The sequence below is a fragment of the Bubalus kerabau genome, chromosome X (assembly GCF_029407905.1).
Source record: "Bubalus kerabau isolate K-KA32 ecotype Philippines breed swamp buffalo chromosome X, PCC_UOA_SB_1v2, whole genome shotgun sequence".
NCBI lineage: Eukaryota > Metazoa > Chordata > Mammalia > Artiodactyla > Bovidae > Bubalus > Bubalus kerabau.
In genome coordinates this window covers 12,620,925-12,639,051 of record NC_073647.1, presented here as the reverse complement: position 1 = coordinate 12,639,051, position 18,127 = coordinate 12,620,925, and the positions used below count along the sequence as shown (strand labels likewise).

The 18,127-nt window shown below is 40.4% G+C and overlaps 1 protein-coding gene across 1 annotated transcript in view; it reads left to right on the top strand.

Moving 5' to 3' along the window:
* The window catches only part of TENM1 (teneurin transmembrane protein 1), a 670,347-nt gene that overhangs the window by 531,096 nt on the left and 121,124 nt on the right, over positions 1–18,127 (top strand). Inside the window, exon 20 of the mRNA XM_055565537.1 lies at positions 11,855–11,998. Coding sequence (XP_055421512.1) covers positions 11,855–11,998 — 144 coding nt within the window. The remainder of the gene's footprint in view (positions 1–11,854; positions 11,999–18,127) is intronic.

Genomic DNA, 18,127 nt, shown 5'->3' with positions numbered 1-18,127 from the left:
CTTTATGTATAAAAATGTATTGTACCCCTTCCTTTTAAATACTCCCAGGGTTGAAGATTCTAAAATTATCCTCCTTGTTATAGTTAAGCACTCTTAATGACTTAGTTTCTCATATATCCATGGATGCAGCTTCCCTGGTGGGTCAGACTGTAAAGAATCCACCTGCAATCCAGAAGACCCAGGTTCAATCCCTGGGTGAGGAAGATACCTTGGAAAAGGGAATAACTACCCACTCCAGTATTCTTGTCTGGGAAATCCCATGGACAGAGGGGCCTGGCAGGCTACAGTTCATGGGGTCGCCGAGTTGGACACAACTGAGCATTGAATAAACAACTAAATCACAAAAAGAAGCAATAGTGTTCTAGTATACACACCAGTTGGAGAAGGCAATGGCACCCCACTCCAGTACTCTTGCCTGGAAAATCCTATGGACGGAGGAGCCTGGTAGGCTGCAGTCCATGGGGTCACAAAGAGTCGGACACGACTGAGCGACTTCACTTTCACTTTTCACTTTCATGCATTGGAGAAGGAAATGGCAACCCACTCCAGTGTTCCTGCCTGGAGAATCCCAGGGACGGCGGAGCCTGGTGGGCTGCCATCTATGGGGTCGCACAGAGTTGGACACGACTGAAGTGACTTAGCAGCAGCATACACACCAGTACTGAAGGATTCGTCCCTACTGTTTGCCTATGGATGTTGATTTACTTCCTATTTCTACAATTATGTTTCTGGTCAAAACTTGCTCCAGCATTCTGACTACAAAAATGGCCTTAATTAAAATGCTGAAATATATATTGTTGGTTCCTTTTAAAAGCTAATAACAGTAATAAAAGCAGGAGACAATTGACCCACTCAGAAATATCCAAGGGAGAGGGAAAAATGTTCCTCATGGTGTTTTATGTGCACTTAAGGGACATATTTTTTTTTTGAGTAGAGAAAGAAAATTGGCAAGGATCCCAAGGGAAACAGCCAAAATAATTTCAAGTGTGGTACCTAAGATGGAATATGGATTCTTTACCTTGTAGGAAATGTTCCTGATAACTTAATCATGGTTAAAGGGATTTTATTTACTACCTCGTCTCCATTTCCATCTCCACGGAGACTAAGGGAATTTTCCTGACAGTAGTAAAGCATTAGGACAAGTGGTAGAATGAAGCTGGAGAATCAACTTCTCTGAAAATGGATTGTGAACACCTTAAGAATATAACAGACAATAAACAGTTCAGGTGATAAATGGATAGAGCAAAGGGATCAAGTATGTTACCATCGTGTCCATACCTTAATAGATATGATTGAATCTTTGGAAGGAATGATGCTAAAGCTGAAACTCCAGTACTTTGGCCACCTCATGCGAAGAGTTGACTCATTGGAAAAGACTCTAATGCTGGGAGGGATTGGGGGCAGGAGGAGAAGGGGACGACAGAGGATGAGATGGCTGGATGGCATCACCGACTCGATGGACGTGAGTCTGAGTGAACTCCGGGAGTTGGTGATGGACAGAGAGGTCTGGCGTGCTGCAATTCATGGGGTCGCAAAGAGTCAGACACGACTGAGCGACTGATCTGATCTGAAGCAAAAAAGAAAACACTTAGCTGTATTCCTGGCCATATCTTATCATCACTTAACTGATGTGAGAATAAACAGAGTAAATTTTGCACCAGATATTAATAATGGTGCTATATATGACACTTCTCAGATTTGCTTCAATTTCAGAAGCCTTTTGGTAGGTGGAATAATAGCCATCACCTCCCAAAGATGTAAATAAATTATGTTACACGGCAAAAGATAATTAAGGTTATAGATGGCATTAGAGTTGCCAAGCAGCTGACCTTGACATGGAATAACTATCCTGGATTGTCCAGGTTGATCCATTGTTATCACAGAGGTCCTTAAAAGTGGAAGAAGGAGGCAGAAGGGGAGGTCAGAGTTAGAGGGAAATATAACTATAGAAGGAACGCACAGCAAGATGCAGTCTTGCTGGCTTGGAGGATGAAAGAAGGGAGCCAAGGACCAAGGAATGTAGGTGGCCTCTAGAAGCTGGAAAAGGCAAGGAAATAAATTCTCCCCTAGAGACTTCAGAAGGAATTCATCCCACTGCGCCCTTGAATTTAGCTCAATGAGACCCTTTTCAGACTTCTGACCTCCTTATGTGTAAGATGATAAATCTGTCCTGTTTGAAGCCTTTCCGTTTGTCCGGATATCTTACAACAGCACTAGGAAACAAACCTTGACCACTCTTCTTACAGTCCCAGTTTCAGCTGGAATTTTGATTAAAACTATGGCTTGAAAGGTCTCCTGCTCTTCTTCCTTCCCATGCCTGTTAAATATGAACCTGTCCCCCCCCAACCCCTGTTTCTGGGTGATGGAGAAAGAAGTCAGATGTAAACAAGCTGAGTCTGAAATGATGGTGAATACCTAAGTTGAAATGCCCACTAAGTGTGAAATGTGGGACTCTTTCCCGTATGGTTCAGCTGTGGGAAATCGATGTGATCTCTAAGGGCTCAAGTGTCACAAAAGAAGAAAAAATTGTTCAGAGACAGGCAAAAGGAGAAAAGGAGAACCTGAAATCCTAAGGTATCCCACCAGTTTTTGGAATGAAACAGATTTTGCAATGAGAGGGATAATACCAGAGTGAATAAATTACCAACGGAGGCTGTGTGAACTAATTCCTTGGAGAAGTATCAATGGCAGCTGATAAGATTGATTAATCCAAGCACAATATTGATTAAGTGGAAGAAGAGGAAAATCACCCCCAGGGTTGCAGTACAAAAACCACAATCACTAGTTCATCCAGCTTAAAGATTTTGTTGTCTGATACACAGACAAGACTCCCCTGCTAAAAACTCCATGTGAGCATTTGAAATTATTTGGCCTTAGTACTTTATTCTCTGGCTCTAAAAAGGCATGATGTCTGAAAATCATTGTATATTATTTTGTTTCTTTCCCAACTCTGCTCCTTGCAAAACAGTGTTAAATAGAATCATTATTTTTAAGTTCACAGTGCTGTTAAAATTCTAGAGACAGCTTATTTAATGTGACAAACTGGCTTGTTCAGGGGCTCTGATCTGCATCCATTATATAAATTTTGTCAAAATAATTCCCTCTGTCCGCCTGTGTCCGCATACATTATCAATATATAATAATGCATTCTGCCTGGTCTTCATTTTAATTAAATTAAATTGCAGTGGTTAGGAGTCCTGGAAGTTCAGGAAATCAGCCATCCACCTTTAGTAGCACTGCTATAAACAATTATACTTTTCTTCAAGGTTATTGGCAACAACAATTGCGTAATTATTTAGTACAGTAATTTGGCAAGAAAGAGCGGTGATTCAGGAAGAACTAGACTTCCTAAAGGTTCATGACACAAAGGAGTCTGTCTAAATTGTGTTAGAAGAAACAAGGGAACATTAATGGTAATAGGTGCTAAGCTACGGTTGCTTTGTGCACACAAAACATCCCTGAGAACGATGCTTTAGTGTTCATAAATTTCCCTTCAGTAAAGCCTAAGCAGGCTGGGCAGCCACAAAAATAGCATCCACTGAATATATTAATAGTAAATGGGTAGTGCTTTACAATTTGCAAAGTACTTTCACATACATTTTCTCATTTTAATCCTTAGAACATTCCTGCCTGGTAGGCATGGCACGATGAATGTGATCTTCATTTTACAGAGCAGAAAAGCGAGGTTCAGAAAGAGCAAGTGACTTGCCAAAAGACCTTTCCCAAGCAGGGATTCAAACTTGGATCTCACCGTCCTGAGTTCTGTATGCCTTTCACTGCTGCCTGTCTTCACTAAAGGGACCAATCCACCTTACCCAATTCAACGCCCCAGTGGCTTTCTGTCCAAGAAGCTAGCAGAGATGATAATCTTTCATCATTTCTCTCCACTTATAAATTTGTAATCATTAACTGAGAGCAGGGCTGTTTTATCCATTCAGCTTTTCAGTCGCAGCACCAAGGATATGAGTTTTTCAAGGACCTACAAAAATCTTTGCAACCTGAAAAATAAATTTATTGGCACCAAAATGTGCAAAGAAAACTAAAAAATCAACATTAACAAATTGTTTAAATAAATGTCTGCTAAATGGAGCATTATGTCAGCTTGTCAACTCCAAGTCAATTTTCACATTTAAATATGAAATGTGTTTAATGTTGGATATGAGTTGTAGGTTGTATACATTTTAATATCTCTGATAAAATATGAGATATGCCCTCAAAAGAGTACCTAGAGCTTACTAGGGTCTTTAAATGACCCTAATAAGTATTAACTGATGCTCCAGTAAGCACGTGGTCTGTGTTCATTTCAAACTGCTGGTCACACTCAGTAGTAGATTACAAAATCTGTCTGGTGAGTCAGCCAGTATTTTTTTTAGTGGAATAAAATGAAATGGAATGGAATAGAACATAAGTGAATGGAATAGAGTAGAAAATATCAATGTAAAACTATTAAGAGAGTACTGTTTCAGTACTGTTATCAGAAAACTTTGTTTCACTTATATCTGTCCATATATGCATGTGTCTTTCCATGTGTGTGTTGGGTCACAATTAAATGACTTTCAAGCATAAGAATTTGAAAGCCATTGGTAAGGTAATATAGACAAGAGATAGAGAAGTGAAAATGATTTGCCAAACCATATGATTTATTTTTTTAAGTCAGCATTCATGACTATTCAGGCCTCCCAGCCCTCTTCCAGCCCATCTCAGGTCATTACAACCATATCTCTTTAAGATTAGGTGACCATATATATAATTTATCATTCAATCCAAGATACTCTTGAGAGTGAAAAGGGATGCTGTTAACGATAGAATAACTGGACACTGTTTTTGGCCAACCAGGATATATGATACTTCTACTTCAAGGTTATCTCTAGTTTCCAATCCTTATATCTTAAATTCAGGGCAAATAAAAGCTTATCTATTTAAAGGACTTCTGAATCATGGGTCTTCCCCTTAATCACATAGCATGATCCAGTGCAGAGGTAAAAGCACTTGCTAAGTGAGTAACTGTGTTTGAGCTCTGGCTCTGCCATCTGCTACTTAGTCAGATGACCTTAGACTAGTCACTTCACCTCTCTGGGTCTACTGTCTCATCTATCAAATTGGAGTAAATATATCTTCCTCGTGAGTTTTTGTGAGTCTTCAAATTAGGTCATATACACAAAAATGTGTTTAACTGTTCACTGTTATGCAAATGTGAGATGATATTATTTTAAGGAGGCCACGAATGAAAGTTCCAAAAGGTAGGTAACCCTTCAGGGTATGGGCTCTCGGACATGATGAATGATCACTGTATCTGCAGCGCTTAGCAAATCACCTGCCTGGCACATAGAGCTGCTCTGTGTAGGTCTGCTGACTCATTAAATAACCAGCCCCTTTAGAATAACCAGTCCATTTTCAAGGCGAATTTATTTCCTAAACCCCGTCCCAAAGAAAAATGCCTAAATACTGCTAGAAGATAGGAATCTTTTTTCTCTCTTGTCCTGGGCAAGTGGTGAGGTAGTACGGAAGGGGAAGGGTTGCTCTTCATTTGGTTTTGATGCACTAGCCAGACCACAGCTACCCTGACCTTCTTTCAGTCTTGCAGAGATACAAAGCCTCACCATCTTGCCCATATGCCACTCTCTGCCTAGAACGTTCTTCCCTGTACTTCATGAGATAAAGCCCTTCTATATGAAGAGGCTTTCCCTTGCCTTCCCTTTCCAAAACTTAAACTTTTGCTGCACTGGCTCATAGTACCCTGCACTTCCATACAAGCTATCACAATTTGTGTGTGTGTGTGTGTGTGTGTGTGATCTTATTTCATATTTGTTCCTCTCACTGGATTGTAAGCAATGTGAGCTCTGCTGGGGGGTGTGTTATCTTGTTCTGTCTTGTTCGTTCTCACATCCCCAGGGCCTGACAACACGAAAGTGAAAGTGTTAGTTGCTCAGTTGTATCCGACTCTTTGGCGACCCCATGGACTGTAGTGCACCAGAGTCCTCTGTCCATGGGATTTCCCCATGCAAGAATACTGGAGTGGGTTGCCATTTTCTTCTTCAGTGGATCTTCCTGACCCAGGGCTCGAGCCCGGGTGTCCCACATTGCAGGCAGATTCTTTACCCTCTGAGCCGCTAGGGAAGCCCTGACGACAGGAGGTACTCATCAAATATTGCATATTTGTTGAATGACTGAACAAACAAATGCATAAGGACAGAGGCTAAGGTGGGGCCCTGAGCCTGACCGATTTAATGGAATGGTTGGCCCACCAAGGGAGAGGAGGGCAGTACCCAGGTCTCCAAAGGCACTCAAAAATGTGCCTGTGAGCTAGTACATCATGTTGCCTCTGTGGCACACAGGTCACCCAGGTTCCAGGTTCCCTTTTTTGCAGCTAGGCTTGGAAAAGGCAGTCAGAAAAAAAAAATCATAAAGTGTCATTGTACATGACCTCTTGGCCTAAGTGTTGTGTGGCTGCCTCACTCCTGGATTCTTTTTACCTTTTCTACCTGTTCTTTCTCTTGATTCAACTACTATGTCACTTTTAGCACTAGCATGTTTAAACTGGTAAGATATAGATACCTAAGTAAAATATTACCAAATCAAATCCAATGACTCATTAAAAAGATAGTACATCATAACCAAGTACTGTAGAGTGTGTTTTAGGACCTCAAAGATGGTTCAATGTTAGGAAATATATTGCTCTAATTTATCACCTCAATAGATTAAGAGAGAAAACTATGTGAATATCTCCGTAAGTGCTGAAAAGGCACTTGGTAAAAATTCATCACCTGATTCTGACACTCTTAGTAAGCCAGGAATAATAGATAAACAAAGCATTTCAGGCCACTGGGCAGTGTGTCAAATCGGGGAGCCTCTGGGGTCATCCTATCCTATGAGAAATCACTAGAGAATAGGAAAAAGTAGAAGTCATGCTGGGAGCAGGTACCCGATCTCAGTAGATAACATTTTATCTGTACAGTCTTTGTCTCTTGTGGCTATGGCCTTCACTTGGTTTGTTAGGTCTCTTATCTTTCATTGTGGTTTTACATGAATCTACTGTTTTAAAAGAATGGGATATATTTCTGGTTCTATTTAATCATTTCTTTCAGATAAGAAGGTTTTGATCTCATTGTTAGTTACCTTTTAAATGTGATGACATTATTTTTATATATTCCTTGAGTTCATGAAGGAAACATAAATTTCTCACACCATCAGACTACTTCTAATTATATATTGCCCTCATAAATGCAACCATTATGAATTCTGAAGCCTTAGCCCGAAGCTGTTGAAAATCATCTGCTTAATCTTGTCATATTTTGCACATCGGTTTCATTGCGTGGAATCTTTACCTTGGCTATTTAATGTCAATCTCCCATCCCAGCCCTCATAGGTGAAGGTCACCATCACTAAATTGGGTGTCAGGAGCACTGTGGCCCTCCACCTTCTTGTAGTCCCCACATTATACTAATGCCGCTGCTCTGATAAATAGAATGAGATTCAGTGACTATTTTTCTAATGTCAAATGGCTTTGAGGGAGCAAGCTGCAGTCTTTCTCTATAAGCCAGTAGAATAAAGTCTTCTTTAGAAGCCACTGTAATATTTGCAAGATGACTAACAGTGAAGTCAGAGCTGCAAATCCTATGACCAGAGGACAGAGTCCTCTACAAAAGTAGCAAGTCCTGTCTTGACAGTCAGTGACTCTTGGTGGAGGAAAATCCCATTTTATAACCCATTTATATAAATCCCCCAAATTTATATCTCTGTGTCGAGGTGAGGGAGAGAATACAGGAAGACAGAAATACAGATGGAATTAAGGGTATCACAAGAGAGGCGGTCACTTGGTTCAGAGAAAGTATTCAGCTGTATGAATGGCTCTTTCTCAACTGCCTTCCCAATAAGTCTCCTCCAGCATGGGACCACTATACCAGCCCCAGGGAAGTATAGTCCACCCTCCATCCCCACGTATCTCCACTCACAGCCAGACTAGTCTATCCTCTAGAGGTCCTCTGAAATGTTGATGGATAATTATTCTTTCCTTCCTTTTAAACACTAGTCTTCCTGATCCCCAGTCCGGAATGCCAGAGGCTGAATTCGTGGCCTCCACGATTGATGATCAGATGTGATAGGCACCAGGCCGCCGGGGAGATGGTAGTGGGTCCAGTCTGCTTATTTAACTAAGACTCAGCTGTCACAGTACCGGCAGAGTGTAGTGTCAGGGCTCAGCATTTTTGGTGCCAGCCCTGAGTAGCCCTTTTTTCCCCCATATTTCATTATATGAAAAAGAAAAGGCGTTCAGTGCATTACAGTCTGCTTTCACGAGAGGAAGTCTACGATTGGTTGCTACTGCATTTGTCAGTTCCTTGTGCATTTAGCGAGCAGTTCAACTCCATGGGGTGATTCGTCTGCCTTCTCATACACGGATTGCAAGTTCCAGGATTCTGTTCCAGTGGGCTGCTGTCAGAAAGAAACCTTGCCTTGTTACTCTGTGCAAGGAGCCACATACAAAAATATCCCAACACACAGCCATTCTCATTAAAGTCAGTTGGAATTTTGGACAAATCTTCAGGATAAATTATAACTTTATTAGCTCATAGAGCTTTCTCGAGAGAAAGTAAATCTAATAAAATTTAGAAGGAACTTATTAAGTGGCTGCCTTGTTGCTATTTGCTATGACAAGGGAGAAAAGTAATATAATTGCGGGGTGTGCAGCCAGTACACTTTTTTGTTGTGGGCTAGAGAGCAATTCAGATAGGAGGAGGTGAAGAGGATGTCTCATTACCATTGTGCTGAGGATACTTAATAGAAGCATTTCCTGCCACAGAGTTGGGAGGATCTTTAACTGTTAAGGAGATGGGAAAATCAGGCTCCAAACCACCATGAGAGGTCACCAGGGAACACTACTTATTTGCAAAACTTGCACAATCACCTTCCAGAGAAGAGATTTTAGGGGCACATACCAGGCTTAAAATATACAAAAGGCAGATCCTGACAATAGTAGGGAAGGAGATGATGGCCCGGAGCTTGTAATTATTATTATGATTATTTATTAATCAAGACTTTTCAGTGTTGGCAAGAGAAGCAGAAACCATGTTATTATTCTTCATACCAACATGGCCTGATTTTTCCAACGTGAGATATAGGGGTTTGATTCCCCAACTTGAACTGATGAAATACAATCTTGAAAGAATGCACTTTAGAATCATATAGTGAAATGCTAAAGGGGGACTTTAAGAACTTTAAGAACTGTCTAGTATAGGCACTTCCTTGGTGGTCCAATAGTTAAGACTCCACACTCCCACTGCAGTGGGTACGGGTTCAATCCCTGGTCGAGGAATTAAGATACCACATGACATGTGGCGTGGCCCCAAAAAAAAGAAAAAGAATTGTCTAGTACAGCAGTCTTTGATCTGATATCTTTATTTAGATTTCAGGAGGTCAGTGAACCCCCTAGAATTATATACAAAATTTTGTGTGCATATGCATTTTTCTAGGAGAAAGATCCATAACTTTTATCACATTCATAACAAAAGGTTCCCTGATTCAAAAGGGTCTAAGAACCACCAATTCTAGTCCATCTTTTCCCCCTGTCCTTTGTTACCAATGAAGAACAGAGTTGGAGAATCATATGCCTGCGACCATACAGCCCGTTAATCGCAGACCCAGGAACTGAAGTTTTCTGACTCTTAGGCCAAAAATCAACTCTTTCCACTAGAGTTGTTTTAGCACAGCACTGGGGCCATGATAAGATATTAAGGAGATTGTAGACCGCAATGATTTATGCCACATGTGTAACCTGAACTAGATTACCTGTGAGATCCTTTGCATCGCTGAAATTCTGTTTCTATCCATCTTCATAGAGAACACCATTGACACAGATGATCCCAAACTAATTTCCTCTTAGAAATCATTTCCATTTTGTCATTAGTCTTTCCTGCTCCCCATTGATCTCCCTTGCTAACTGAGCTTGGTTAGGGCTAATACTAAAATGAGTTTGCATTCCAAGAGTCCTCACCAGCTGATGGCAGGGTAGAAGGACATCCCCATCAGGACTAGCTACATAATTTGCAGGTCCCAGTGTTAAAGAAAAATACCCAGCCCTTTGTTCAAAATAGATTAAGGATTTCAAGACAGTGACAGCAGAGCATTAAGCCAAGGGTGGGGCCCTTCTAAGCAGAGGCCCCTGCGTGACTGCACAGGTCACACAGCCATGAAGATGGTCCTGATCCCTGTCAAAGCTTAGATGGAGCAGAGACAAAGAGAAGTCAGTCTGTGGTTTACAATGGCCACACATGACCCCCAAAGTTAGCGAGTGTGTATTCACAATCATAAGGAGTTGGCTTATCTATGTTTGTGCTTGCACACACACATGCTTGCCTGCTGTTGCTCAGTCAGATCCAACTCTTCTGTGACCACCAACTCCTCTGTCCATGGGATTTTCCAGGCAAGAATACTGGAGTGGATTGCCATTTCCTTCTTCAGGGGATCTTCCCGGCCCATATATTGAAGCCACGTCTCCTGCATTGTCAGGCAGATTCTTTACCACTGAGCCACCTAGGAAGCCCTTGTGCACACACACACATGCACACATATATCAGTTGGACTAAAATTGCCTCTTTTCACCTAATGTCAAAATCCAAAACTCGTCTGCTTGAATTTTTCCACCTCGAACCTATTGTGCTAGCATTGTTTTAGCACATATTTTCATTACCAGTTTTCATAACCAGATGACCAAAGAATAAGTGAGTTCTCCAGGGGCATCTGAAGAGTCAGGTAGAGTCAGGTACTCAAAAGCAATGGCAGACAACCAGCTAGGGATATTTTAAGCTGCCAGAAAGGGGGAAAGGAGCTTCGAAGTATGCAGTATAATGAGCTGATAGTCTCAGGCTTAGAACATTATGAGGACACAAAGCATTTTAAACTCAAGAATCAGAACTCTGGGGTTCCAACAGGTAAGCAGGTTTGCCAACTGAGAAGATGGTTGGGTCTTGGTCTACTTGAGTTCTGCATGTTTCAGTAGAGCAAAGACACCCACGCTGGGCCATTCTGCACTTCCCATTTTAGCGGCATACTGGGGTTTCCAGCTTAATGTACAACATCTGTGCTTCAGGAGGGTTGAAGCCAAATGTTGGGTGATGTCCCGTTGGTTAGAAACCAAAATCTAACATGCACAAAGTGGAATTTACACTCGAATGGCTTATAACACTCTAAGCAAACTCAGACTTCTCAGCAAACTAAAGGCCAGTTAGCATGGAAGAAAATAAAATGGGTGAATTGATTTTTATTAGTCTCATGTGTAGTGAGGTGTTGTATAAGTGACCCCAGTACTCCAATGCCCACTGCCTAAGTGTATTTTGCACTCCAGAGAGATCAGAAGAAACTTGCCCTGCACTTCTTCTACAAAGGTAAAGAAAGAAATGGTATCACCACAGCTTAAGATTTCAGAGGGCTTATTTCTTCAATTTTACAACACAGCCTTTTACCCAAAAGCCCATACTGAAGCTCGATGTCCAAAACATACCTAATGACAGCCTCAGTGAGTCACTCATTCATGTATGTATCCAATATGCACTGACTGGTCATTTTTGGATGCCCAGTGCTTCCAAAAGGTAAAAGGTAGTTGTTGTTGTTTAGTCACTAAGTGGTGTTTGTTTGACTCTTTGCAACCCCGTGGACTGTAGCCTGCCAGGCTCCTCTGTCCATGGGATTTCCCCAGGCAAGAATACTGGAATAGTGGGCCATTTTTTTTTATTAGTGGTCAAATTTCAACCCAAATCAGAATTCAATAGCAAATGTGGTATCCAGAGAATTATCAACTAGTGCCAAAAAAGAAGCAAGTCTTTTTAAACATTCTAAAGCATTATTAACTCTTTGTTTGCAGTGTCTGTGGGATATGAATATGAAATGTGCCCAGACTTTATTCTCTGGGAGAAAAGGACAATTATCTTACAAGGTTTCGAGATGGATGCTTCTAACCTAGGAGGCTGGTCGTTGAATAAGCATCATATTTTGAATCCGCAAAGTGGTAAGCACATTTTAAAATATTCATTAATATTGTTTTCCTAATGCTGTATACATATATATGTAATATTTACAGCACAAAATTTGGAAAAGTATAAGGAAAAAATTATTTATAACTCCACCACCTAGAGATGACCACATTATATTTCTTTTCAAATGCAATCATCTGATTTCAAATTAGTGCTAGTCAAGTGAGACCTCGTCACAAAGTTAAATGAAACTGGGTTTTCAGAATCATCTATCATTACTGCTCTGGCCCAAATGATTAACCAGTTTATCCAACCTTGTAGCCAACTTTTAACAATTGGAATAATAATTTCTGTATTTCATGTGATCTAAGACATCATTGATTATAAGTATGTGTGTGGTTAGTCACTCAGTCATGTCTGACTCTTGCAACCCTGCCAGGCTCCTCTGTCCATGGGATTCTCCAGGCAAGAATACTGGAGTGGGTTGCCATTTCCTTCTCCAGGGGATCTTCCCCACCCAGGGATCGAACCCGGGTCTCCTGCATTGCAGACAGACTCTTTACTGACTGAGCTACAAGGAAAGCCCACGATTATAAGTATACCATTATTTTATGAAAAATACTGCCAGTTAAACAATGACACACATTGTTTGCAAGATACATGCTTACTCCAGAGATGTTAAAATGGGAAGCATCTTAGAATTAATGCATCATATGTGCCATACAGTTTTCAACGGACTTTAGTGAACTCTGTCCCATTTTTTTTTTTTTTTTTTTTTTTTTTTAATTTTATTTTATTTTTAAACTTTACATAACTGTATTAGATTTGCCAAATATCAAAATGAATCCGCCACAGGTATACATCTGTCCCATTTTAAACACAACAACCCTACAGTGTGGCCTTAACCTCATTTAAAAGGTCAGGAATCCAAGGCTGAGTCACATGACTTTCCCCCAGGGCTCACAGTAAGTGGCCAGAGCCATGTACTCTCTCTACACCAGTTTTTTTTTTTTTTTTAATCCATATAAATGTCAGTATATGCAGTAAGAAGCAAGGGATAGAGTAAAGGGATAGCAATGGATAGTGGAGAAAAAGAGGTAGGAGGAACACAGGGAAGAAGAGAAAGAATCTGGGGAAAGAGTACAGCTCTGGACTTCACTTAGTTTGAGGCCTCCTGAGTCCTGGACTTAGGAAAAGCAGGTCAAGCAGTGAAAGTCCGTACATGCTCATCTTCAGTCTTTGCCTTCTTTGGACCACTTTTCCTGCTGTCACTGTCACCTAGTATGTGATTTCGATGTTAAGTCAGAAGAGATCACAGGTGGCCCTTAGCCCATGCTTCTCTCAGACAAACTGATTTTGCTCCCCTGGTTATAAAGGCTTCATCCAAGTTCCTTCACCTCCTTTTGCTGGGAAACCTATCATTGGTGTTTCCACCCAGCATCATTTGAACATCTGCTGGTAAGTTTTCATTGTGAAATCATATTCCTTTTCATCTAAAGAGGCAGATTCTGAGCAGCCTTTAGTAGGATGTTGTCTTGGGGTAATTTCTCCAGGACTGGTGATGTGAACGTACTGAGACAACTATACCCTTCCATCCTTGTATCCATCTGACCTTTGTGAAACAGCTGGCTAAAGCAGGGTTCTCTTCTAAGGCCATGAATTGACCAAGGCTAAGAGATCCATTTTATAAACACACCTCTGGTCTTATTCATGTGCACTGTAGTTGAATCAGCCAAGCCGACCAGCCCCATAGGCTGGGAACTTTTGATCACCTAAGCTAACCAGGTTTGCTTCAACCATAGCCTGAGACCACTGACCAGACCAGCCCCACAGGCTGGGAACTTTTGATCACCTAAGCTAACCAGGTTTGCTTCAACCATAGCCTGAGACCACTGACCAGAGCTCCAGTATAGGACCCCAGAAGGTGAAGGAATCCACTGCCATATGCCTCCCATTACATGTTCTTCCCCTCTTTCAAGGAAGACTCTGAATTCCCCTTCCAACTATTTGCTTGTTTAAGAGCAAAGATTCAGGCACAGATATAAAATGTCAACCCTTTTTCTGTTGTCAAAAGGAGAATCACAGTTTCAAAAGTATAAAAATAAAAGGGCAGATGCCAGTTATTAAATTATTAGGTTTTTTGTTTTGATTTGAAAGAGTTTGACATTTTAAGCAGCCGTTTCTTTTCCACTCACTTTTATTGGCTGGTATGGATTGTCTCTTTCAAATGCCTGTCATTGACATTAAACACAAAGTGGGAATGACCTCAATCGAGCCAGTCCCCAGCTGTGTGCTCCCAGTCCTATATTCTCTTACCATTTGAGGCTGAAAAATTCAGAACAGATGGAAGCCATTCAGAAAGTTGGCTTTGGGGGCCCCTCTGATTTCCACAAATGTGTTCTTTCTACCTCTAACCCACCAGTAATTCATGTTTAGGGTAATAGGTATCAAGTTACTTCTGAGAATCTTTTTCACAGCTTTATTGAGGTATAATTTATACACCATAAAATTCACCCATTTTAAGGGTACACTTCAATAATTTTTAGTCAAGTGTGGAGTTCTGCAACCGTCACCACCACAGGGTTTTAGAATATTTTTATCACTCCAAAAGATCCCTGATACTCACCCCAGCCCCACTAAATCTACTTTGTCTGTTTCTGAGAATTTTATCCTGAGAAAGAAACCTTACTTAAGACAGACTTATTTAAAGGAAGATTTGTTCATTTTATCCAGGGCTCCCCAACCTCCAGGATCTAATGCCTGATAATCTGAGGTGGAGCTGATGTCATAATAATAGAAATTAAGTTGCCCAATAAGTGTAATGTGCTTGAATCATCCTGAAACCATTCCCCCTCTCCCCGCCGTCCCTGGAAACATTGTCCTCCCTGAAACTGGTCCCTGGGGCCGAAAAGGGTGAGTTGATATTATCTTTATCAACTCATTTGTCGGCACGTGCCTACACACACAGGGCAGGTCATGCCGCCAGGAAACAGGGCTGAAGTCAGCACTGCCACTGCCTTCCAGCCTGCCCTTGGACACCAGCACCTCTCTTGGGACATTTTGGGAGTCTAAACCCTACCCACAAAGGCCGTTTTAGAAGCAGGAATGACGAGTGTGAAGGAGCAGCTTTGAGAGGACCAATTAGAAAGCAACGCACTCTCCCCGGTCAGGTCAGACGGTCTTTTCTGACTGATTAAGGCCAGAGCCTAACTCTTTAGGCACCCTGCTTTTTTGATCTGAGACAGATAGCAGATTAGAAACAAGAATCTATCTTCCCCCAATTTCTTCTCACTGGTTAAAAAGACACCTGTAATTAAATTGGATGTCTGCTGCCATTCAATTCTGCAGTTTTTCTTTGCCTCCAAAATCGTTATGCAGTGGGTAGTTTCTAGCAGGAAGTGTTTTCAGACCATTTGTCATTTCAGTTGCAGCAATTGTATTTACCTGACAATTAGCCATTGGTGGTGGAGCATTGTTTCCAAATATTATGTCTGATATATCAAGATGGTTCTTACTTTCACTGAGATTAACAAAGAAAACCAACTGGGAACTTGTGTTTTTCAATAGTATTCCTTCAAAATACGTCTTATTAGTGATTGCAGAGAGTACATATTTATTTCTTTTAAGCGGATTCATTTTGATATTTGGCAAAACTAATACAGTTATGTAAAGTTTAAAAATAAAATAAAAAATTAAAAAACTTTGCAAAAAAAAAAAGAATGACTCAAAACATTAAAAAAAAAAAAAAAAAGATAAATCAGTTCTTTAAAATTATGCCAGTTGAGTATTTTAAATTATTAGAAAAAAACTATCCAGGGTTCTAATTGGGTGTAGTCATCTGTCTGAAATAGATCAAGAATCTCCTTTAACTTAACCTCCAAGATAAGCCAGTAGTTTTTTGGCAAATGGTTTTACTGGGAGGGAAAGTAAATTTCCATTGATCACATTGGCATGTCTCCCAGTTTGTGTTTATATCCTCTCAATCAAGTCCTAAGAGAAATATTTATTGTGTCCCTTGTTCATAAGCCTGAAAAATGGTTTCTTCTTTGAAATCAGTATAAAGCACCACCCACTGGCTTCCAAGGGGAATTGTATTTCAAACTTATTTATAAGCTTCAAAAGAAGTTCTGAGCAAGGTAACAGGAGGATATGAGTCGTGTGTTTAGAAGTATGCTTAAATTATTATACAGCAGACTTGACTTTTTGGCAGAGAAAAGGAAAACTTGAGGGAGAAAATATGCCGTAGGCCCCCAGCCAGTGGGGTTTCTTTCTTAACTGTAAACAAAACACCCAATCCTTAGCAGGAAGTTGGCCTTCCTATAAATAATGTGTGTAGTCTCTGGATCATTTGATTCTGTTTTCAAAATGAGCATGTGTGGCAGAATAAACTGGAAAGGAGGCAGCAGTAATTGATCAAGATTTCCAGGAACATAAACAAAATATTTTCAAAGCAACCTTTTGCAGAAGAATTGGTGTTAAATCATTGTTGCTAGATGGTATGCCCTGGTTCTATGTAATGGAAGGTTAAACAGATTCTTGAAACAACAAAAACACCCTTCAAAATGATCTATTTTTCCAGGGCAATACAAAAGGGGTTTGCCCATTTTTGTTTTGATTGCTTCAGCTTTAAACAGGAATGGTAATTTCGGTACACGGGCACTTTAGTACCTTGCATAAAAGCAAGACATCAATTGTTGAGATGTAATCAGAAAGTACATTGCCTTATGTTTTATTTCCTTTAATCATTCTTCTTATTTGATGGAGTACTGGGCTTTCTAATAGAAAAGAGGAGTTTTCGAATTGCAGGCTTAGAAGAATGGTTTAGAATAGCCATCTTCAGTTTTTAAATTGCCAGGAGCCTGGTAATAGCATGTCATTTTGAAGGTAATTGTTAACTATATCATTATATTGATATAAAAAATGAATATCTATCTGTGAAAATAGATGTTAATAGCAAATCTGGTATTTCCAAGCCAATAATTGGAAATATTTTTGAATGATATACCCTGTAGTGCATTGCTGAAATACTGACATGCTAAACAGTTGGTTTCCTCATTTATTGAAGAACATATCATAGTCTCATTGGTAGGATATTCAGTGAGCGATTATCAGGAGATTTCTTTTCAATGATGTTGTGCAACTATCATGCCAGTTCTCATTCACTTTCTCCCAATTCATTTAAATTGTGATATTGATCACACTGCAATTAAGTGTTTTGGGGGAAATGAAATTCTATCCTATTAATCTAACTTAATTAACTATTCTAAATCTTGAGACATTTCTTCAGTGCCTAATAAAGTTATTAATAAAATTAATAAGAAAGTAGTGAGCCTCAAGATATCTATCTCATGGTTCTGCAATAAAAGAGCAATTTGTTGGGGCATAAGCTCATAGCTGCTCCTGCAGATATGTTGAAAAAAAAAAAAAAGCCAGAAATCACCTTGGGAGAGAAAGTAAAATTACTTGAGATTTGAAATCTAAAGCCTATATAAGTATGGCATTTCTGTTTCCAGGTTCATATTTGGTGCCATGGCTTTGTGCAAGTTTTACCCTCTTAATTTTTGCCAGTGACATTCCTATTTCAGAGTGATCAGTGGTTTCTATTGTAGGACTGTGGGACCAAAAGTTGGAAGAAAACCAAGGGAGACATTTCAGGAAATGTTTAGGGAGAATAACAGGCAGTCCAAGGAGATAGATAGCAGGAGTCATAGGAGAAAAAATAAGACTGGACAGGATAGCTGCATTCATTCATTTGCTGTCAGCTGCTACAGCCTGACACACTGGCATGTCTTCTCACCACATGGATTTTTTTTTACCTGCCCTGGCTCATTCTGGGCAGACTTGAGCTGTTTAGCACAGCAGTACTTGTTCCTTGGGTTTTCTGCCCAGGCTCAGCAGGTTCTCAAAATCACTGGGATTTGGACAAGGAAACTACAAGAGACTCAAAGCCTGTTTCCAACATTTACTGAGCACTTCTAATGACTTGGCCACAGGGATTGGCACTGAAATGCAGAAAAGAGTAAGACAGAGGAAGGAGTTCATGTTGTGATGGGGAAGATAGAGAAGTCATGAAAACTGTATCTTACATGTGGCAAGTGTCATAGTAGAGCTATGGAAAAGAAACTGTGCACACTCACAGAGGAGGGAATAATAAATTCTGCCTG